Source organism: Phoenix dactylifera, chromosome 9 (genome assembly GCF_051530095.1).
Source record: "Phoenix dactylifera cultivar Ajwa chromosome 9, Ajwa_hap1_PhDact_Kaust_v1.1, whole genome shotgun sequence".
NCBI classification, from domain to species: domain Eukaryota; kingdom Viridiplantae; phylum Streptophyta; class Magnoliopsida; order Arecales; family Arecaceae; genus Phoenix; species Phoenix dactylifera.
The window spans coordinates 23,225,224-23,248,761 of NC_143198.1; the positions used below are offsets into that span (position 1 = coordinate 23,225,224).

Below are 23,538 nucleotides of genomic sequence, written 5' to 3' on the forward strand. Positions count from 1 at the left end.
AGTATCTTAGCTGTATTCTGTCCATAATCAAGTTCGAGCTGAGACATCAGGCCATTAAAATAGATCAAAGTTCATTTAGATGACAATACTCCTGCTTGTGTAGATACAATCACTTGGTTGTCGCTTCGTCCACAAATGAAATGTAGAGTTGGAGTTAAACAAGGGCTCTTGAAATTAGCATAAGTACTTGGACTGACTGGTGAGACGGCAGATTTAGTAGACAGAAGAGAGCAAAATTTCAATCTCCTTGCCCCTTTTTTTTTATCGAAAAAAAAGGAGGCTGTGGGATTGTGCATAAATCATAAGGGCGAAACAAATTACCAAATGGTTTGAACGACTTTATTAGGATTTTCCGTCTTCACATGATCTGCCTCAACCGCTGCGAAACTGGTTAGATTACAAGCCTTTATTCCTGATGCAGACCATCTTGCAGCATGGATGATTATTTTCTGCACTGTCAAGTATGTTGGCGACCATTACGACAGCAATTGTAGCTTACTAAAATACATCTTTCCTAATGACCCGTACATGGCCATTCAAATAAATTCATATGGATCCCTCCTCTCCAAACAAACAAAAATCACCTGCTAGAGGCGAGTAGAATTTCTGATATTAATTAATCAAACATGGAGTATCCTTCCATCCATTTGATGCTGTCCTGTAAGGATCCATTTGATGTTGCTCCAATTTAACGAACAAGGAATAATTGGTTCAAAACCTACCCCAACCAAACAACGCACAGTCATCCAGCAAATCTGGTCAGATTTCTGATCCTTCATTTTCTCAGGCTGTCAAAGAATCATTAACAAAAGACTAGTCCATATCCCCAGCTGGGTCTTTGAGGATTGGGTGAACAAAAATTAGATTTAGTTTTCCATATCCTCATTTGAAGTACTGCTGGGCAGTGACTTCATATTCCACAAGTATGTTAGTTGACAACTAGTTTGCTGCGAATCGGAAACAATCCAGTCTGCTGACTATGTCAATATATATTTCATTGAAAGGTTGCTAGAAATAGATAGATGATAAAAAAAAATGAAAACATTTAACTCAACATTAAGGCATTTTTGTGTTTTACAAGTGCCGTCTACTGCCAGAGAAGTCTCATGAATTTATACTCGTCTTGAGGGTATATATTGTCTAGTCAAGAAAGATTAATGGGCTTACCACATAGCTGCTGCAATTCTTCTTCTAGAAGTTGCAAGAGATTCGCTTTGGTGCGCCTATACATCCAGGATTTAGCTTCCACATCCCAATCAAACCTTGCTGGCCCACTGCAGGGAACAAAGATGAAAAGCATACCACCATCAGGCTAGTGAAAAGGAAATGGATGAAAAAACTGACAGAAGATAAGAATGAACAGGATGGAAAGGAACCCATAAATAATCCCGAATATTCCTGTGCATATTGAAAAATACTGCAGAATTATGTGAAAATATATGTAGTACATATTGCAGACAGGAAATGGCATTGTAGAAAATGATTCCACTTTCTATTTCTTGCTTTCTTTCTCTACCATACAAGCCAAAACAATCCATCAATGCTCCTCAGCAAACACTCTGGTAGAAGAAAGTCCATTAGAACTTGAAAACTTGCCTCCCCTTCATCCCTTAACACAGGGATTTTTTTTTATATTTAAAACCCCATCCAATCATATTCTCTTAAATTTTCTTCTTTCCCCTTTTGACATGTCCATATCAAGCATGTTGCCAACTCACAAGGTCTTCTTATAAAATTGAAAAATTCTGCTAAATTGAGAAAATTACTTTATCAGGATCTTCCCCCCACTCTTGCCAAATATTTTTTAAGACTCATGGACCGGCAATCTTTTGGGGGGGGGGGGGGGGGGGGGGAAGGGGTGGAAGAGAAGAAAAAGGAATTAAAAAACCCCCCCTTTTTTACATTCTAGATTGTTATCCCTTCTATCTCCTACTATTTAACCTATGTTTGTTTCCATAATACTTGGATCATGATTTTTCACTCTAGCACTATCATTTAATACATGCCTTGGTTCTTATGAGAATTTAGATTGTTTATCTCATTCTCATATCAATAAAACGTGAAATACTTTTTAAAGACACCAATATATAATTCATAGAACATTTCAAAGTGGAAGAATTATTGAAATATTTTTGAAGTTAAATATAGAAAAATTCACCTCAAATATACATGCTAATCTATGTTAGAGATAATAGTGATGATTTTTTGGTTGCTTTTAAATTAGATAATGATTTTTTATTAATTTATGTTTTCTCCCCCTCCCCCCTTTCCCTCCTTGAAGTATAATCTTGTTTCCACCAGTATTTTTCACCTTCATATCTCTCATCTAGGTTATCTATAAATCTACGATAAGCTTCTTTTAGATTAAGTAGCATAGTGACAGATAAGGAGAAACCCAACATTGCAGAATTCAAGAGGGAAAAACTTACATGCGTCTGTATATGTACTTATGTAAGTTTCATATTAGCATTCACTTTGATTCACATGGAATCTGTTTAATATGTTGGCCTTACCAGCAGTATTGACTGACATAAGTACATGCCATAGCATCAAAATCATGGAGCACAACAAACAAATTCAAAAAATGCACAAAAATGACAAGATAACACATAAAATGAGAACAGCATGTCATATCAAATCTTAAATAAGCCTGTAACCTACACATATCTTGCATATCCAGCAACAGAGAGAAAAAAGAATGTACAGTTTACATAATTTATGAATGTTCATGCTCCATTTTATCCATCCACTAGAATATCTAATGTGTCTTTTCAAAACTAGCATATGAAAGTTCATCTATCCAGGTTGCACAAGCACTTAAGTGGCCTCTATGACTATTACCATCAGACATTCAGCTGGCTTTAACATCTGACGAGATTTACCTGGTGAAGCAGCTGATAGATTATCATCCACAACAGCATACACATAACTATGCAGGATCATAATAGAGGAAAATGAAATGCCTAATATCAAAGCAAGTCCCCCCTACATTATTAAACAAAACAAATGTGAATGAATATATAAGATGCACGCAGAATTAACATGTATGTGCATTTACACACTCATGCACACATAAACAGACCTTGCAATAACAAAGAAAAAGATCATAATTTAATTCTATAAAACAGGAAACAGGAATAGATTTGAAATAGAACCATGCAATAAAGTAATGGCTCTAGTTTAAGTGAATTTGAGGCATGTGACCACATTACCATCAATTGGTTTCCATCCATCCTCATTTCATGATAACAGATAAAAGAAGGTACAAAGAAATCCCAAGCAATACATATAAAAAGAGCCTAATACAAGCCAACAAAAGTCTAGGTTTAAACTGGGAGACTTGATGTGTCTACTCAGTTCAATAAGCATCAAAACTATGACCCTTAAGCTCCTCAGCTTCTTAAGGACACAAAGAAAACAACAAACATAGTTAGTCTTTAAACATAACAGTGTTTACTCTTCATATTCTTCCATTTCTCTCTCCAAGCCTAAGTAGCACGTCTAACATGGTTAGGGAAAGATGCTTCCTACACATGCTTGCTTTACAACATTTCTAAAAAGAGTACCAGCAACCATATCTATCTTGTAAGAAGATGTTATATGTCAAGCAGCCTAGTTTATTGTCAATAGTTGAATATTCTTTGCCATTATGCTACTGAAAATAGAACGAGAGAAGCTATTTTACTTGAAACAGAACTACAGAGCATGCAAAAACATGCAACAGATCACAACTTGCAAAGCACTCACAAACCACTTAAATAATTTACTCGTATCAATATGTTATATTAGCAATATAACAAAAGATGATTTTGCCATTCCCATTGTCCCCAAAATGTCACACCTTTTCATCAAGGATAAACCTCTTATTTTGGAATATGCTCAACATAAAAACTTGTCAAATGTGCACTGAAGGCAGAGAGGGGAAGGGATCCAAGTGCATGTGCCCTTGGAGTTCACCAATCCCTCACTCAAAAGGGTACTTAGCTCAATGATAAGCTGAGAAATCCACCATTCTGTCGCCCCATCCCTACTCAATTCACCAACCAAAGAAGCCCACATCCCCACCTAATTCACCAACCAAAGAAGGGAGAATTAAAAGAATAGACTATCTGTAAAAGATGTGGTGTCTGAACATTTTTTTCTATTTTCTGAGTAAAGGCGATACTCCACCAGTTCGTCAAAGGCCATCCACAAACTGATTCCCCAAACCTACGTCTTTTTTCCACACTGTTACTTTATTTCCTTTCACACCTTTGATGTCTCTCTAACAAAACATATTCTTATCTATCAATTTTGGGCATATCTTATGTAGTCTCCTTAATTCCTGATATAGCCCCGTGAGCCCCCACATTCACCATATTTTAATATTAGAACATCTATCCATGAACCTTCATCATTATTCACATCATTTATATTTTTCTCCTTAGCAAGGAAAATTTTACAAGTAAACTCCTTGGAATACTTAAATGGTAACTATCCATGGACCATTGCTCTCATACCACTCTCCATATTCATTTGCTCAAAAGGCATCTTATTCAGTCACAAGTTCCATTTCTATGAAAAGCATATATTCATAGCATCAGTTAATGAATCGTCATCACTGCCATCATCCCCAATTCAATGTCATCTATTGGACAATAAGAGCTTGATGACATTGCCATTTTGGCACTAGTACCAAAACCTATTCCAAACTTGATAGAGTTATCTATGCTATCCATCACAATCATACATCATTCAAAGAGGTTTTGAGAAGCCAATGCTTCAAACAGGCAGCTCACAAACATTGTAAAAAGCTGTGAAACCTCTGAAGCACTTAGCGTATGTTGCTCAGTTTAGAACAATGGAACTGTGGAGAGAGCAAAACAGTGGCACACTATGACCATGAAAATAAAACCAGCAAGCCTAGGTCTCAATTTGATATACAAAAAAAATACTAGTCTTTTCTCTAAAACTTTATTCCTGGAAGACGCGCGTGATTACATGCCAAATTATGGAACAGATAACAGTAACATCCAAAGGTTAGATAGAGAACAATACCTTACTGGTGAAGACAACCAGATTTGTCTGTTTGGTGTTTGCTTGTTTATGACATATGTGCCCAAACTCCCGAGCTTCAATGTCAAAACTTGATTCTGCTCATATGTATGGCAACTGACCAATTAAAATTAAGCATAAAAGAGCTTCTAGATAAGCACCAGTAAGAGAAATTGATCTCATCTCACCCCATAGTCTATATCATAACCATCTATTTGGACAGAGTCACCATACTCCTGTCAAGAAAATAGCCAAATGTGGACGTGGACATTTAATTTCTTAAAATTAATATACATAAGAAAATTCAAAGCTAATCTTGTAACAAAGATGAGTATTTCCATCCATAGAATTGCCAAAAAAAGAGAAAGCGGGGAGTAAGGGAGGGAGAAAAATGACATGCTAGTCATTATAACTTAACGATAAAAACTACCTCAAATTTTTCTTGCAAATCATGTATTGTCGCATCTGCCAACCTATGAAACTCATCCTCCGCCAGAACAGACCTATGAAGCAATAAGAATTACTCAAAAAAGGAAGAACTTTTTTGAGGGAAAGGAAAAAAAGAAGACAAGAACTTTTGAAAGGTGTAAATTTTCTTAAACCTCAAACGAAATTATCTCAAATAACAACTTGGTTAAGACAGTTCCAAAAAAAATGCAGATGTGACCCATATTTCCCATAAACATACCAATATTTGGGCAAACAGGAGAAGAAAAATCTTCCAAAAACACTTAATTGTTCATAGCCAAAAGAACAAAAGGAACTTGCCAATTAAGTAAAACTTCTTCGAAGCAGAGCTTATTGAGTTTAAAAATTAACTAAAATTTCATGAAAAACCACAATATCTCTACCCTTTAGAGCAGATTAGAAGAGGAATAACCTCGCGAAGTAATTCAGTAGAGAATGATAGTCCACGAAATTGCACTGCAACATCCTAGCATTACCCAAACAAACCCTAAATTGTTACCTGTTCCACCCACGAAAGGGAAGAAAACCCTAGAAAACTCGGTTAACACAGTGAACCGAATCGACGGGGAGAAGAAGACCACACGCACCGGTAATCTACGACGGCCGGCCCCTGCGGTCCATCGATATCAGAAGTCCGAATCGAGAAAAAAACCCTGGAAACCGATGGCGATCCGAGCAGCCTGGAAGCCCTCGAGAGGGACAGGCAACCGCCATCGCGGCCGCCGAGGCCGAAAGCTACGGAAGCTTCGAGAATCGGAGAGCGGCATCGAGGACAAGAAGCAGAAAAGGAGGAGAAGAGAAGAGGGGGAGGCCGAGATCGCGTTGTGGTTAATAGGCGTCGGAGGAGAAGCCTTGGAGAGAAGGGAAACGCCATGAACCGCTGCGAGAGTGTCTGAGAGAAGAGGAAAGAGCGAATATCGAAGCTGGAGATTGGGCACAGCATCCGAAACTCTGTGTTAAGTTTGGGCCCAATTAAATTTTATACCGCCCAGCCCAGTCGACGCCTGGTAGAGTGAAATTGCGTTTGGTGCCTTTTTTTTTTTTCCTTGTTTCTATATTTTAATATAAATATAGGATCCAATGCAAAAACATATTTGATTATTATATTTCTATTCTTTTTTACCTTTTATTATTTATAAAAAATAAAAATATTTTTTCAATTTCTTAAAAATGGGTTTTTAAGAACCATTAACAGGAAACTGTTAAGCTTGCACTCTGAATTTCTTTTGCCATGTCCATCAAGTCGTCATGCATGGCTTTAGTTTTAGTGGCTGATGTCCTGCGAGACATCCTATGCGTCTATGTCCTGAATAAGCAGTAGAATATTATGTGGCTTACTACTATGTTGTGGAACAATTGATCAGGGGTTACTTAGAATAACCAATCATAATCTGAGTCCATGCTCGTGCATTGTTTTATGGTTATTAATTAAATATGTAGATGGTACGTTTATCTCAATTTTGAAAAGGTGTTGTGTTTATCTACAATTAACCCAAGATGGTTGTTGTGTTTATCTACAATTAACTCAAGATGGTTGGTAAACAGAAACAATCAAATTGGGAAGGCTTCTAAATTTTGTTGCTGGAATAATAAGATGCAGAAGTGTAGGGCAGTTTCACTAGAGTTGCAATGGCTTTGAGATCTCTTTCCGTTGCAAAAGGTATGCATGCAGCTCTAGTTCAGGGGCTCTTTTCTTTTGCATTTTGGATGACATTTGTGATCACCAAACGCAACTCATATTGCTAATTGATCCCTTAGGTTTGCCTATTCCACTCCTCTTAAGAGCCCTAAAATTATAAACTCAAACCAAAATCACAATTTGTACGATATTATTCACATCAAGATTTTCCCTTAATACTAAGATAACTGTCCTAGGTAAATTGCTTTCACTTCATGTACCGCGAGATGCATCTCCTTAGTCCCTATCTGGCTGCTAGAGACCTTGTCCAACCCAATTCTCCGCCGGAGCAGCAGCAGCCAAGCTACTGCCGCATATTTGGAACAGACCTCAGCATATCCAAATATTCAACTCGAGATTTACAGATACAGGCTTTTGCTTGTAGTTTAACATTTAAAGCTTGGAAAGAGAGGGTTTTATGTCATCAATAGCAATCTTGGCAATAAGGAAGAAACAGATAACTGTACAGATAACAAGTTATTGCCAGAAAACAGGTGCATCAACTAAAAATACAAGTTATGTTCAAAAGAGAGACAAACAGTAAAACAGGGCAACGTTTCAACAGCATAAATGTCTCACAGGAGAAAGCAGTAAACCTTTGGATGACCTAGGACAATCCAACTCAAAAGTTAAGGTACTCATCATTCATCCAGTTTACAAGAGGCAATTGACAAGTGAAACAGGGGATAGCAGTAACACTAGCACCACTTGAATACACAGCGGAGTCCCCTCCACAAAAGCCTCAACCTAGTTCCCTTCATTCGATTCATGGCTTTTCGCTTTCTGTAACAAAAAACAAAATACCTCATCAGTTAGATCTTCCAATAAGAAAACAAATTTTTGTTTTAAAGCATTAATAATCTCACTAAGAGAAAACATGATGACCAATAATTATGGATGAAGATAGTGAGTGCGCATGGTCATAGCACAGACTGGAGGAAAATGCAAATGATATAGGAATTCGCATTCATCGAAATGCATGGGAAGCACCCAACTGTCTGAAGATTTTCAACACCCGGTTTAAGACATGCAAGATCCAACAAGTGTATGAATAAGGTAATAAAGTCAAAAGACTAAAAGTCAGAAGTTAAACGCTACAGAATGGCCAGTGGCACGGGTAAAAGTTAGGAAATACATGGTTGCAGGCTCAAGGATTCACAAAACTAGCAACTTCTATTGCAGATTTTTTTTGGAAAAAAAAGAGAGGAGAATAAGCAGATTGTTAATAACAAAAGACATCAATATAGTACAACCATAAGTTCATACCACCTCACCTGGATTCAAGAGGACCACGCAACAAACCAGATATTCATCAAGAATCTGCAAAAAGAAAAAAAAAATAATATTTCAAAATTACTTGCTTAAGTTCATGCAGAGTCGGAAAATATAATTTTAAAGCTGAGGAAGCAAAACTTGTTATAATGTTGGCAACACTTGTATTTGCTATGTTTATGAGAATGTGTCAAATAAGAAACTATTTAACAAAATTGCATAAACAGCAATAACATGTCAGAGCACAGAAAATGGAAAAAAATTCAATATATTGTATATCCAAATATTGATTGCAGAATTCCGAAAAGATATTAGTTGCAAAATGTAAAATATAAGATAGTTAAAAGAAGCATCTGCAAATAATGCTAACTGCACAGGGAAGAGCACAAAGAAGTAGCTAGCAAATAGCAATGTAAAGTTGCTGAACAACTCTCACATAAAAATCTGAAAGAAAGGTTTTTAAGTACCTGTTTCGGTACCCATACTGGCCAACTGGTACGGTATTGGCATGGTACAGTTTTTGGTACCAATGATCAGTCTATTGGTTTCATACTGGTAGAGTATGGTACTCAAAATCATGTCTGAAAGAACAGGGTTACCCACTGAAATTTCTGCTAATAAGGGAACCTGCCACCTGAGGCACATCACCTTCATCCCTAAACATTATTTAGGTGCTGACCCTGTTTCCTTTCTTTGCAAGAACAGTTCTTATAAAATTATTTCCCTTTAGTAAACCAAATATGGTTACATCATATAATAAGAAATTCTCAATAGTTCATCTTTGAAAACATATGAATAAATCAAATTTATATCTTTGGAGGTCAATGAATACAGAACAGTACTGTATCTTGTGTCATGAAGATTAAAGATCATGCCTAGCTGAATCCCCCTAGATTAAGTCCACAACCATTTTAACAAGATTAGAAGATATAAAATATTCTTATTAATTTTCTAGACATATATTATGCACCATCAAGTTTTAATGCTCGTATGCATAAAGTGCCCTGGGGCCACAGCAACCATTATCAGAGCAAACCAACTCCTAAGGTTCAGTGAAACTTGGATGATGGCTCGATATTAAATCACACCAGTTCTTTACAGAAAGGCTAATCTCAACATCTAAGTTTATGACAAGGAAATATTTTCTCTAAAACCAACTTCTAACAATTAAATCTAAGAGTTGCAGCACAAATTTACAGGAACGTAATTTCCACCCTCAAAAGATCCACTGCCATGGCGAACCAACTTCAATGGCAAATGAAACTTATATAACAGCAGGACATCACATAACACCTGTTTCTTATGTATGGCTAGGCTCAATACATAGTTTATGACAAGAAACATTTTTCTCTAAAATTTACTTCTAAATATTTATTGGGAAACAAGAGAGGCTTAAATACAGGAATATAATTCCTTCCCACTAGAAGTTAAATATCTTTCATTAATTTCATAATTAAAATCTCTCATGCCAATACCACCTTCAGGGTAACAGGGGAGGCTTGGAATATTCACAGTCAATAAACTCATAGATCCCATTGTTTCACTTTATCTAATACTATGAAACACAAGCTGTCAATGCAACTTGTTTAGTGGTTCACAAGTCAGGTCAAAGGCCCAGACCAAGACTCCAGCTCTCATCAAAACCACGCAACATAACTTGCCATTTCCACTAACTATTCGAATTCAAAGTAATACCTTAACCTTTAAAGCCTATATCATATGCATGGGGTCAGCATGTGCATCAAAGAGTGATCCTTCAAAGTCCTAAAGAGTTCTCAAGCCAATAGCAAACCCAAGTGGACCATGGTTTTGAACTATCCATTAACATAAGCCTAGACGACCCATTTGCACAAATTAAGCTTATCAAACCAGAAAGCAACTCTAGGTTGATGAACTGGAACAAGTCTACAAAGAGGGAAGAACAAAAGGTTTGATGCAAGGAACTGCTTTTTAAGGTGTTTGGCTGTCCTCATACAGTATGTAAGGAAAAACATTTCACGGTATAACTACTATTGTCTTTGTAGAAATAGCAGACTGATTATAGCCATATACAAGTTCAAAATTTTCAACAAATGCTCAGAATCTCTATAACCTAATACTCAGCTGAAATCTCATGCGCCACCAGTATCATCCTCAATGAAAGGCTTGGGCATTTGAACAAGGCATTGATGTTTGAGGCACAAATTATAAGCCAAAGAGTCAAGTCTGACACATTTCAGAAAGTTTTCTTCAGAATAGGACAAGAAATGAAAACTGTATATCTTTATAGACCCAATCATTACTTCATTAACATCTTCAAATCAACAAAACAAGCAGCAGCAAAGTGCACTTCTTTGCAAGAGTTTCCATTGCCAACAACATCACAGTCAAAGAAATGCCACTAACAACATAGCGCAACAGTAGTTTTTGGGGAATTAATTTGCTAGATTTATTTATTAGCTAGTAAGAATTTATCTTTTTAAGAAAAAAAGTAGAAGTATTGAACTGAGTGATTATATACTTAAAATGATGAGTGCCAAATTGGGAGTAAGTAATCATGTTTTCTTGATTACTCTCACTTAGAGAAACTTTATGCAACACCATACAGAACACTTGCCGAAAGAACAGTAAATAATTTATTGAACATGCCAAAAAAGGGAAAATGTAACAGTGCTGCTTATAATTTTACTAAGCACATGAACAATAAATCATGAGAATAAATCTGTCTTGTAAAAATTGAACTAAATCCTAAATTTAACTCAACAAAAATACTTTATATTATAATTTGATGGTCCTTTAAAATGGCACATGGAGAATAAAATTTTGGGCAATGCAGATCCAAAGTCCACAATAACTCCTCGCAAGCAATTCATGCAGATGCAAATAAGACCATGATTGCTAGTTTTTTGATGGAAACAAATCCAGTTTGGTATTTCACAATTTTGGGCACAGTTATCCAAGACCAAAAGTCGTTGATTTGAACGAAACTGGTCTGAGCATGGACATGAGATCAAGCCTCAAAAATTCAGTTCAAAAGTTCTATAAGATTTACATAAATTTGCATATGATGTTTGAAAGAAACAAATTGGAATAGGTGAAACTTTCAACTTTATCTCTAAGTTATTTGAACTCAAAAAATAATTAGCTTTACATGAAATATCAAGTTATCATAAATAATCAAGAAAATTAGCTTTATTATTACGTATCTAATTTATCATTAACAATTTTATAATTAAATTTTAGTTACCTCAAGCAGAGTAAAGTGCAAAAACAGCTCCTTGTTCCAGGTAGAAGTGCTGAAATTCACAATAAGAGCATGTGCATATTCTATATGATTCCTTAATGAACCCAGATAAATCTGCCCCTTGACCTTCCAAAACTCAATGACTTCCTTTATTGCATGATCATAAGTATCTTGTGAAACTAAAAGTTATTTGATTGTTTTTTAACTTTGGGTATGTTTGGTTGCAAAGGAAACCGTCTGGAAAACTTCTGTTTAGGAAAATTTAGCTCTCTGTTTGTTTGTTCTCATAGAAAATTAACAAACTTCGAAAGCTTATATCTACGTCTTTGGATATATTTTTCTTTGCCATGAATATCACTGCAACCAAACTTTGATGGTCTACTGTTATTATTTTAGCTCGAGAATTCAATCTGATCTATACTTTATTGGGCTTTTCAAACTTATCATTTAGAAATAATGCTACATACAACGCAAGTGCTAGTAAGCACAGTCTGCCATGCAACCGATCTAAAGTAATAGCAATTCAAGTTGCAGACCGTATGGTCTACCTTCAGTTGTCTAGTGAGTTCACAGATGACAAGGGTGCAGTAACTTGATCCCCAGAAGTTCAAATACAAAGTCATGGGTTACCAAATTAAATGCAACTTCTTCAAATTGGTCCTCCAAATTCTTCCGTATGATCTTTACTGAATCACAACTGTTTTTTTTCGCTTTCTCTCTTGGTAGGAATTCACATGTTTTAATTGAAAGAAAAGATCTACCAAACAATGGAGCAGAAATCAATCCTGGGACCTAATCAAGGTTTGGTGGCTCTTAACATTGATCAGCATAAAGAAACTTAAAGGTTGGTGGTGTTTTGGGTTTACAAAGCTTTGTGCTTCCAGATAGATGTTTTGGTTTACTTGTCCTTCCAATCAACTACTAAATCCAAAACCCTACGCTAGATCTTGATTTTAAGGATTTGAATTCCAGGTTTTGAGTTGGCTGTTTTAAGGCCTTGATTTTTAACTAGCACCAAATTGCATCCATATGGAGATAGGATACACCAAAGCCAACTAAAAACTACCTACACTCAACTTAATCATGTTGGGCACAATCTAGATTGTTTCCTGAGTTAAGATTGACAACATCGAATCAATTTGGACGAACTCAAGTCAAAAAAAAACAACTAACCCACAAATTTAAAAAGAGAATGAAAAAGCATACAATTATCACATGTCATGATGTAAGGACACATGCCATTAACCACCTTAGCTCTTGATTCTCAAAAGAACAATAGGGCCTAGGTAAGACACTTTATGGCAAGTTTCTTCGAACCGGAACCAGGACCTGTGTTGATCGGCGACGGGCATGGTACAATACGGTCCGTACCCTCCCGTACTGTACCATGCCGGAGGTGTTTCGCCCCCTTTATTTTTTTTTTTTCATATTTTGAACTGAATTTTGCAAATAATGTGCCTACTTCAATTCAAAATTCAAAAATAAAAAAAAAAAGGGTTCGAAACCTCCCCTATTCCACTCTCCCTTGTTCCGAACAAGACAATAGAAGAGGGGAAGAGGAAGAAGGAGAGAGAGGGAAAAACAAAGAGAAAAATAGGAGAGAGAGTGAGAAAGGGAAGGAGAGAGAAGGAGAGGGAGGGGGGAGAGAGGCCGAGAGACAGGAAGAGAGGGAGAGAGGCTGTTCTTGAGAGAGAGAGAAGGAAAGAGGAAGAGAGAGAGAGGGAGAGAAAGAGACCTACCTGGGGCTTCGGGGACCTCATCGTTTAGCATCATCGTCGAGCGTCGAGGATGCAAATTAGGGTGTGGGCATCGAGGGGGAGGATTGAAGCTGCAATTGAGGGATGTTAGCTATCGAACAGGGGCGAACTGAAATTATCCCACGAAACATGCTAGTAGCCGACCAATCCAGTTCAGTATCGGCACATCCGGAACCATCCAGTTCGGCACGGTTCAACTTTTTTTGCTTTATGGTATCATCCAAAAGGACAAGAAAGAGCGTGATAGGTCGTTCCTTAGATTAACATGGTTTAAACCTGGAGTAGCCCTCTTCACTAACCTAGAAAACAAGTTATGTGGAAGTTAAAATGTGAATGCCACATGGCATGAAACAAGTGTCACATGCAACAAACCACCACCCTTTATCCTCAAGACTAGAAAGGCACTAGGGGATATTTTTGGGGGTTTTCTTCAAAGCAATGAGAAAGAGGTACGAGGTTATACAACTAATCTCCTCAACATAAAATCAAAAAAGGAAGTTGAGTTGTGGATTCTAAGCCACAACTAAGTTGCACCCCATGTTAAGTTAGAAGTCATATGCAACATATCTATGAAATTTCAAATTGGCCCCAAACCAAACATCAAGAAGATGAAGAGCGATCAACCTTGCAACCCTTGCAAACATATCAAATCGAACTCAAAGGGCTTTGTTTTGGAAAATACATATATATAGGCCCATAAATGGAAAAGGCCAACTACTTGAGATAAATGTTTGATTAAATATTTTTAGGATGTGTTCTCAAACTAATCATACAAAGCCTGTCAAAGACTCAAAGTGAAACTATTTAAGTCCATGAGATTATTCGAGATGTATGATTGAAGTCCCCGATTAGGCTAACTAACAATGGTTGAAACTTGAAAATTGGGAGATGATTATTGGGACTAACACAGGGAGCATGTTCATGTGCTCCAAACCTGACAAAATATTGAAGCCCTGCTGAAGTTCATTCACTTGATGAGATTCAATTCGAGGTACAGTAACTGAATACTTTGATGACATTCAAGTTAGAGTGGTCCATGATCTTGCCTACTAGAACTCTAAGGCCCTTTACTCACAGCTAACAAAAATAGTCCACTTAACTGAGCAATTTAAGCTTGATTACTTGTACTTTCTAGTCTCGCACACTTGTCTGATCTAGTATAGGAATGAGTACCTTATGTGCTTTCATCTAAAAGTATAGAAAACATGTTTAGTCCACATTTAAAAGGCCTAATATAGTTTTCTGGATTCATTGGAATCTAAATTAAAATAAACCACAATCTAGTTGTTTCTCAGAAAATGTAAATGAATGAAAACCCTCACAATCTAGTTGTTTTTCAGAAAATGTACATGAATAAAAACCCTCAAAACTTATTGGTTAAGCATAAGAAGGATTACAAGATTCCATAGATGCAGGCCCAATGGGCCAAAAAGCACAATAATTGCCCAAAACATGATCATTGTTTGTTCTGATTTGAGGTGCCAAAAAGAATATTTATTAAAGTTCATATGTCATGGGTCAAATTACTCTTGTAAGAACACTGGAGGAGATCTACACGTATCAAGCTTCACAAGTCAAAAAAATACTCTCAGAACGCATGGATGATGATGCCCTGTCATCAATGCAATAGTAATCTAGCATTATGAGGTAAATTAGCTGTTAGAGGCAAATGCACTAAGTGCTCTAGCCATTAGCATAATATCATGATCATAATCCTAAAAACAAAAGACCGTTCAAATTAATCAATCCCTAAACTAATATCCGTTCTGATTGATGTTTTGAAAGAATGTAAGATACTACCCAAAGATTACGCAGCCCAAGATAATAAATCTAAAAATAACAAATATAAAGTGAAATCAGAAAAAGACATTTTGATCCAAAATTAGAAGCATAAGATATCAAATTAAACGTACTGAGACCAGAGAAGTAGGGGTTTGGAAACATTCTATATCCAATTTCTCTGTGCCAAAGCCTAAGCAGCTACCTAGGTCATCAAAGAGGTCTTTAGAACATTGTGATTGATTGACCAAATCCAACACAGAATAATAGTCCCAAACACAGTCCTCTCACGTATAGCCAATTTGAATGATAGGGGATCACTCTCTATCTGCTTTCCAAAGCTCATAGCCAAGCTTGGAACCAAGGATTCACCTCATTCCTCCTCCTTGCTCTAGAATTTCCCCAAGGCTGAATTCTCAAGGTGGTTTTCCATTCGTTGAGAGGAAAATGACCCATTTCAGATGAAGTATTATCTACTATATAGACATTTTTATGTTCTGTAGATTTGTTGTATTATTGTAGAAAAATGATACCATTATAACACCTCAACATTGTTAAATACTACATAATATAGTATACCAAATGATACAATATAAGCACAGCATAGTACAGTACCTTACCACGCCAACTAACGACTAGCAAAGACACCACGCATTAAACATAAATCCTTGTTATTTATCCTTACCTTCAAGTCATGAACATATAATAAAAAGAATTTTACTCATAAATAAAACACTGAGAGATTACAAAAATCTTATAATAATGGATGGTTGACTAATTTAAGTTTAATAATAAAATTTTAAACTGCATAGCACACTGTATTTGTGATTCCTCAAATTCATACATCTTTTTTAAAATTTGAGCCACAAAAATATTGTAACTAGTATAGCCAACAAGGTTCACTTGGATTTATCCGCAATGATGGTTTTAATTATTAAACATATAAGCATGGTAAAATCTTGTAGATTACCAGACCTCATCTACCATTTTGGAAGTTTAGACAATCTATAATAAGCATGTAAAAATTACTATAAAATTAAAGAGCTCAAAGGGCTCAAGTGACACATTACTAAAAACCAACAATGAGCAGAACAGGTAAAAATATGAATCTTACAATTGATGCAAGGTGATGCATCATAACCAAAAAATAAGAGAAGTGGAGATAGAAACAATGCTGTCATAAAACTTATGCATGTAAAGTGTATGATTTGAGTATACCATGCACCACTAAGGAGAAATGGATTGAATTGCAAATCAGCTCTTTGCAAATCAATAGAGCCCGTAAGTTGCTTAGGCATGGAAAACACCAGAAATTCATAAACAAGCTGACAACAGGTTGTCTGCCAGTTGTAAGAAGTGGATTCTAGTAATACTTCAAATTGTACATGGAATAAAAACCACCACAAATTGGGTATGATTTGTTAGTTAAGGTTTAGGTATACATTAGTTGAAATAAACACAGTATCTCTGAACTAAAAGGATGCAGATGATAAGAGGGATTTTGTAAATTGATCTCCAGAAATCCCAAGGAAGAAAATTATATCAGCAACTAGTCAGCTCACATAAAATCATATAAAGCAAAGAATTTCATGGGTAACATGAAAAGACAAAAAAAAATGAAAGGTCAAAAGTCACCTAAATATGGGTAACTCACACAATAAAAGACATCAAAACCAACTAAATTTTCTTAGGAAATTTAAAAGGTCAAAAGACACCTGCCTCTTGAAATACCTATAACTTTCCAACCATAACTCGGATTTTAATGTTCTTAGGCTTGTTGGAAAGAAGAGAAAGAGACCTGAAACCTTTATGTTAATAACTTTTCTAAATTCGGCCATTTAATACTCTGAAAATGGCATGTAAGTTGTCTGACGTTCATGCACCTGCATCATACTCCCCCGGTTGAAGCTCAACTCGTCTTCGAGTTGCCCAATGCCTCTTCTTTATCATGATATGGAATTAAATCAGAAATATTGAAGGTAGCAGAAACTCCATAGTCACCAGGAAGTTCAATTTGATAGGCATTTTCTCCAATACGCTTAAGAACTCGAAATGGTCCATCGGCACGATCTTGTAATTTGCTATATCTTCCATGGGGGAATCGTTCTTTACGAAGATGAATCCATACAAGGTCGCCTTCTTGAAATGATGCCGAGCGTCGATACTTATCAGCTCTCTCCTTAAACTTTTGATTGTTCTTCTCAATCTTGGATCGAACTTGCTCATGCATCTTTTTGATTTCATTAGCCCTTGCTTCTGCATCACCGCTAAATCGAACAACATGAGAAAGGGGAGCTAGATCAAGGGGGCCATTAGGATTGCACCCATAGACGATCTCAAAAGGACTAGCACCGGTAGTAGAACTACTTGAGCGGTTGTATGCAAACTCCGCTTGAGGAAGAATTAAGTCCCATTGCTTCTTGTTGTTGCCCAAATAACTTCGAATAAGAATGCCAAGGCTTCGATTCACCACTTCCGTTTGACCATCAGTTTGTGGATGATGAGAAGAACTGAACTGAAGTTTGGTGCCCAATTTCGCCCATAAAGTCCGCCAAAAGTGTCCTACAAATTTTGGATCTCGGTCCGAAGTGAAAGTCTTTGGAATACCATGAAGTTTGACAATCTCTCGAAAATAAAGATCAGCAATTTTAGATGCATCATAGGTCTTCTCGCAAGGTACAAAATGTGCCATTTTAGAGAATCGATCAACAACCACCATGACCGAATCCTTTCAACGTTGAGTGCGAGGAAGACCAAGAACGAAATCAATACTTACATCCTCCCATGGAGCTTGAGGTATAGGAAGAGGAGTATAAAGGCCGGTGTTTTGAGCTCGGCTTTTGGCAATATGGCATGTTCGACATAAGTTGACATGTCTCTCTACATCCTTTCTCATCTTCGGCCAAAAAAAATTTTCTTTGACAAGGATTAAAGTCTTGTCTCGGCCAAAGTGTCCTCCAAGTCCTCCATTATGGGCTTCTTTGATGATTGCTTGGCGAAGAGAGCAATTAGGAATACATAATTGGTTACCTTTAAATAAGTAACCTTCTTGAATTGAATAATCTTCATGAGGAGCATCACTGCATCGAGCCCAAATCTCGCCAAAATAATCATCATTAGAATAGAGATCTTTGATGAAATCAAAACCGATTACCTTAATCTCCAAGGTTGACAACAAAGCATGTCTTCGACTAAGAGCATCCGCAACTTGATTGAGACTTCCGGCTTTATGACGGATGGTGAAGGTAAAAGATTGCAAAAATTCAATCCACTTGGCATGCCTTGCACTAAGCTTGTGTTGAGTATTGAGGAATCGCAAGGCTTCATGATCGGAGTAGAGAACAAATTCCTTAGTCACAAGATAGTGCCGCCAATGACGAAGAGCCTCAACAATAGCATAAAATTCTTTATCATATGTTGAATAGTTCTTTCGCCCATCTCCAAGTTTGGCACTAAAGAAGGCAATAGGGCGTCCTTCTTGACTAAGCACTGCGCCAATGCCCACATTAGAGGCATCACAACCCACCTCGAAAACTTTTTCAAAATCTGGCAAGGCAAGGATAGGGGCCGTTGTCATTAATACCTTAAGCTTCTCTAAACTTTCTTGAGCCTCCATAGTCCATTGATAGGATCCACCTTTCAAGCAATTTGTGATGGGGGCCATAATAGAACTAAAATGTCGTATAAACCTTCGATAAAATGTGGCCAACCCATGAAAGCTCCGGATCTCGTGAATGGTACGAGGTACCGGCCAACTAGAGATAGCTTCAATCTTCTTAGGATCAACTTTGATGCCGTTGGCGGTGACCATATAACCCAAAAATATTAGGCTATCGGTCAAGAAGTCGCATTTGCGAAGGTTGACATAGAGCTTCTCCTTTCACAACATCATAAAAATTTGTCTAAGATGCTCCAAGTGTTGCTCTTGATCCCTGCTATAGACCAAAATGTCGTCAAAGTAAACAACGACAAATTTACCTATATAAGGCTTGAAGATTTGTTCATGAGGCGCATGAATGTGCTTGGTGCATTAGAGAGCCCAAATGGCATCACAAGCCATTCATATAGTCCATCTCTTGTCTTGAATGCCGTCTTCCATTCGTCACCCGGTCTCATGCAAATTTGATGATAGCCACTTCGAAGATCAAGCTTGGAGAAGATGCAAGCGCCGGCAAGTTGATCTAACATGTCGTCTAGCCGAGGGATAGAAAAACGGTATTTGATGGTGATCTTGTTAACAGCTCGGCTATCAATACACATGCGCCATGTTCCATCCTTTTTGGGGACAAGTAAGGCAGGAACCGCACATGGACTCATGCTTTCACGTACCAAGCCTTTGGCCACCAACTCGTTCACTTGTCTTTGCAATTCTTCATGCTCCTTGGGACTCATTCTATATGCCGCCTTGTTTGGTAAAGTTGCACCTGGCATAAGATCAATGCAATGTTGAATTTCTCTCATTGGTAGAAGACCAGAAGGAATTTCATCGGGAGTCACATCTCGGAATTCCTGCAAAAAAGAAGTAATCTTGGGTGGCAACAAATTGCCTTCCGGGTTAGATTCCACCACTATGAGAGCATATGCTTGGGAGGCTTTTCGAATTTCAACTTCAAATTCTGCCATGGACAAAAAGGTACTTCCCTCTCCCTTAATGGTTTTGGGTGTGTTGTCCATTTTTGAAGGCCCAAGGGTTATTTTGACACCATCCCTCAAGAATGCATAAGTATTTTTGTATCCATCATGAACAACCGTTCTATCAAATAACCATGGCCTCCCCAAAAGTAAATGGCAAGCATCCATAGGAACCACGTCACACCATATTTCATCACGGTAATTTTTCCCAATTGAAAATTGAACAAGGCAACGTTGGGAAATTTTTACCTCATTTTCTTTCTTGAGCCAAGAAAGAGAATATGGGTGGTGGTGAGGTTTTGTCTTGAGTTTCAACTTCTCCACCATCTCCATTGAGACGCAATTCTCGCAACTTCCTCCATCGATAATAACATTGCAAATTTTGCCATGAGCCGTACATCGAGTATGAAAGATGTTGTGCCGGAGCCACATGTGATCATCTTCACTTCGTATTGAATTCAGGGTTCGACGGACCACAAGAGCTTCACCATGATCACTATATGTGATGTCTCCTTCAATTTCATCATATATAGAATCTGACTCATTTTCTTCACTATCACCTTCTTCGGCAAGAGAAACCACTCTTCTATTTGGACACTCAGAAGCAATGTGCCCATAGCCAGAACACTTGAAACATTGAGGTCGAGATGATGTTGGCCGAGAAGAAGATGAAGCATCTTTTTTCACCATCGTGGTTGGCTTAGATGTAGAAGATGAATGAGATTGCGATGCACTCCCCCGGTTAGGAATGCCCTCACGCTTGAAATTTCGGCCTCCAGGAGCATTTGTTAAACCCTTTTCTCGCCGTTGTTGAAGTTGGCGTTCCACCTTAGTAGCAAGTTTAATAACATCATTAAGAGAAATAAAAGAATGGAGGTGTACCATATCATGGATGTCACGCCTCAATCCGCTAAGGTAACGAGCTATTGTTTGCTCTTCGGCCTCTGCTACACCACAACGAACCATAAGATTGTCGAACTCTTCAGTGTACTCCTCCACGGTTCGCATCCCTTGAGTGAATTGATACATAGTGAGAAATGCATCTTGAAGATAATTTTCGGGAAGGTACTTTTTGCGAAGCTCTTTCTTCATTTTCTCTCAAGTACGAATCTTGGTTTTGCCCTCCTTTGCTCTTTGCAACTTGAGGCGCTCCCACCAGATTGATGCATGCTTTCGAAGCTTGATGGCTACAATCTTCACTTTAAGCTCATCGGGGACCTCTTTGTAGTCAAAGATCCGCTCAACAGTGTTAAGCCAATCTAGAAAGATGTCGGATTGCATTTTTCCTTCAAACTCAGGAATGTCTACCCTGATGTCTGGAAATCGAAATTGATGACGATGTTGGTGAGATGAAGAAGAGTTGCTCCTCCTACCACGACGTAAACTTTGGTCACGGAAGGTGTTGCGATCTTCTTCAGTGGTGCCGCCCTCCTCTTCACTCGGGTTTTGCTCATAACGAGCCAACCTTTCGGTAAGATTTTGGACTTGCCGCCGCAACTTATCATTCTCTATGTCGCGAAGATCTCGCTCTCTACGAGGTTCTTCATCGCTAGAACGACTTTGGTTGCCTCGGCTTGCCATGGTTGGTTGAAGCTTGCGTCAACACCACCACGAGAAATGCGATAGGATTCCTCTCGAAACGTCAAGAGATGATAACCTCGCTCTGATACCACTTGATACCGCTTGGATCAATTTGCAATCCAATGGAAGTGGGAGAAAAGACAAGATAAATTTCTTGTGCAAGGAGAAAGATAACTTTCATTCAAATACTTGGATGCCTTCTCATTACAATTCATGACTATTTATAGGCAAGTCATGGGTAACATGAAAAGACAAAAGAAAATGAAAGGTCAAAAGTCACCTTAATATGGGTAACTCACACAATAAAAGACATCAAAACCAACTAAATTCTCTTAGGAAATTTAAAAGGTCAAAAGACACCTGCCTCTTGAAATACCTATAACTTTCCAACCATAACTCGGATTTTAATATTCTTAGGCTTGTTGGAAAGAAGAGAAAGAGACCTGAAACCTTTATGTTAATAACTTTTCTAAATTCGGCCATTTAATACTCTGAAAATGGCATGTAAGTTGTCTGACGTTCATGCACCTGCATCAAAAAAATAGTAATCTAACCTCAGATCAAACAATTAGAAAAAGTAAGACAGTCTCATCCACAACCAAAAATCGTTACGGTCCACTGCACCCTAAGCCAAAATCTCCACCCTTTCAGCTTCTTTTAGCTTCTTTTTTCCATTAAATCAAAATATAATAAAGAAATTGAAAATTAAGCAAAGGTTGCAGGTCCAAAACCTATTTAGATAAGTCAAGACTGGAGCAAGCCCTACCGATCTCTATTTTCTTTTCCCATGCAACAGAGGCATAATATGCATATAACGAAGCAATAACAAAGAAATTCAAAGCTACCATAAGTTAGAGCAACTTTAGTCCAGATCAAAGTCAATATTTCATATCACCTACTGCCCAAAATCAGCAATAAAGATCACATCCATACAAGAAATAAAATATCATATGTACCGATGGTAAAAGCCCCAACCTTTCTGCTCATCGGAGGCATCGTGGTACTCCTGCTCCTCCTCCGGCACCGGATGCAACTCTGCCTCCTTCTCCAGAATCCCCTTGGCCGCCACCGCCTCTCCACCGTCGGCGATGCAACCTGCACCCGCTCCGGCGCCGGACCCCTCATCGGGGTACCGGACGACCACAACGGGGCAAACGCAGTGGTGGACACAGTAGTCGCTGACGCTCCCGAGCCTTCCCTTGCTTGTCCTCCGGGAGGCCCCGAACCCCCGGCTCCCCATGATGACGGCGCTGAGCCCGAGCCTCTCCACCTCGAGGCAGAGCCTCTCCTTCATGTCGTGGTCCTTGACGATGTGGATCTTGAAGGGGATCTGGGCCTCCACGAGCGGCTGGGCGAGGTCCTGGGCCTTGGTGGTCGCGAAGGCATCGAAGTCGTCCTCCAGCTTCCGCTGAGACTCTTCGGAGTCGACCTCCTCCGCCGCGGCCGCGTTGGCCGACACCGAGAGGTCGATAGAGCCCCAGTCGGCGCCGTAGAGGACGCTGGTGGGACGGACATGGAGAAGGATCACCGCATCCCCGGGGCGGAGGTAGTTTTGGACAGCCCACTTCACGGCGTAGGCGCTCTCGTCTGAGAGGTCGACGGCGATCGCGATCCGCCGGTGGGACCCGGCGGAGGGGCTCGCCGCGGCGGCGGAGGAGAAGAAGAAGCGCGGGGAGGAGGGCTGGATCGTCTGCGCGGCCGCAGTCGCCCCTGCCGCCGCGGCGACCGGCGTGGCCTTGGCCTGGCGGTCGGATTCGGGCAGGGTCTGCTGGGGAATCATGCCTCGGGTGGCTAGGGTTCTTACAGTTTCGTTCTTTTCTCGCGCAAAAATTCGGTTCTTCTTTGGTATACCGTTAAGAGGCGAAGTCGAAGGTGAGAGAGTTTTGGGAGTGGATTTCAGGATGGTTTTGGGGAAGGGAAACAGTGGGAGGAGGGCGTACCGAATGACGTCATGGGTGTAAGTGTAAACGGGGAGGAACGAACCAGAATTCGGAAACGGGGGCAGGGAATTTTGTTTACGCACGATGACGGAAATGCCCTTCTACTTTTTTTTCTGTTACTTTTTCTGGATACTTTTCCGAGATCATTGCGCGATATTATGGATGCTAGAGGTT

At 38.6% G+C, this 23,538-nt stretch overlaps 2 protein-coding genes across 5 annotated transcripts; both read right to left on the minus strand.

Moving 5' to 3' along the window:
- Nucleotides 1-952: 952 nt before the first annotated feature.
- LOC103723975 (frataxin, mitochondrial-like) lies at nt 953-6,462 on the minus strand. Of its 2 annotated transcripts, XM_026800304.4 has the most exons (6): nt 6,090-6,462; nt 5,915-5,968; nt 5,465-5,537; nt 5,223-5,270; nt 5,038-5,132; nt 953-1,274 (listed from the first exon to the last, which is right to left on the minus strand). In XM_026800304.4, the coding sequence occupies exons 1-6, from the start codon at nt 6,443-6,445 to the stop codon at nt 1,145-1,147; spliced, it is 756 nt and encodes a 251-aa protein (XP_026656105.3). In that variant the 5' UTR covers nt 6,446-6,462; the 3' UTR covers nt 953-1,144. The 2 variants fall into 2 exon arrangements, with proteins under 2 accessions (XP_026656105.3, XP_008813301.4); XM_008815079.6 differs by lacking the exon at nt 5,915-5,968 and having other exon boundaries at nt 6,090-6,459.
- A 1,195-nt stretch (nt 6,463-7,657) lies between these two features.
- LOC149752892 (universal stress protein PHOS32-like) lies at nt 7,658-23,399 on the minus strand. Of its 3 annotated transcripts, none has more exons than XM_089925429.1 (3): nt 22,381-23,399; nt 8,455-8,500; nt 7,658-7,963 (listed from the first exon to the last, which is right to left on the minus strand). In XM_089925429.1, exons 1-2 carry the CDS (start codon nt 23,202-23,204, stop codon nt 8,461-8,463), a joined length of 864 nt encoding a protein of 287 aa, XP_089781555.1. In that variant the 5' UTR covers nt 23,205-23,399; the 3' UTR covers nt 7,658-7,963; nt 8,455-8,460. The 3 variants fall into 3 exon arrangements, with proteins under 3 accessions (XP_089781555.1, XP_089781556.1, XP_089781557.1); XM_089925430.1 differs by having other exon boundaries at nt 22,400-23,395; XM_089925431.1 differs by lacking the exons at nt 7,658-7,963; nt 8,455-8,500 and adding an exon at nt 20,741-21,952 and having other exon boundaries at nt 22,400-23,398.
- Nucleotides 23,400-23,538: the final 139 nt, after the last annotated feature.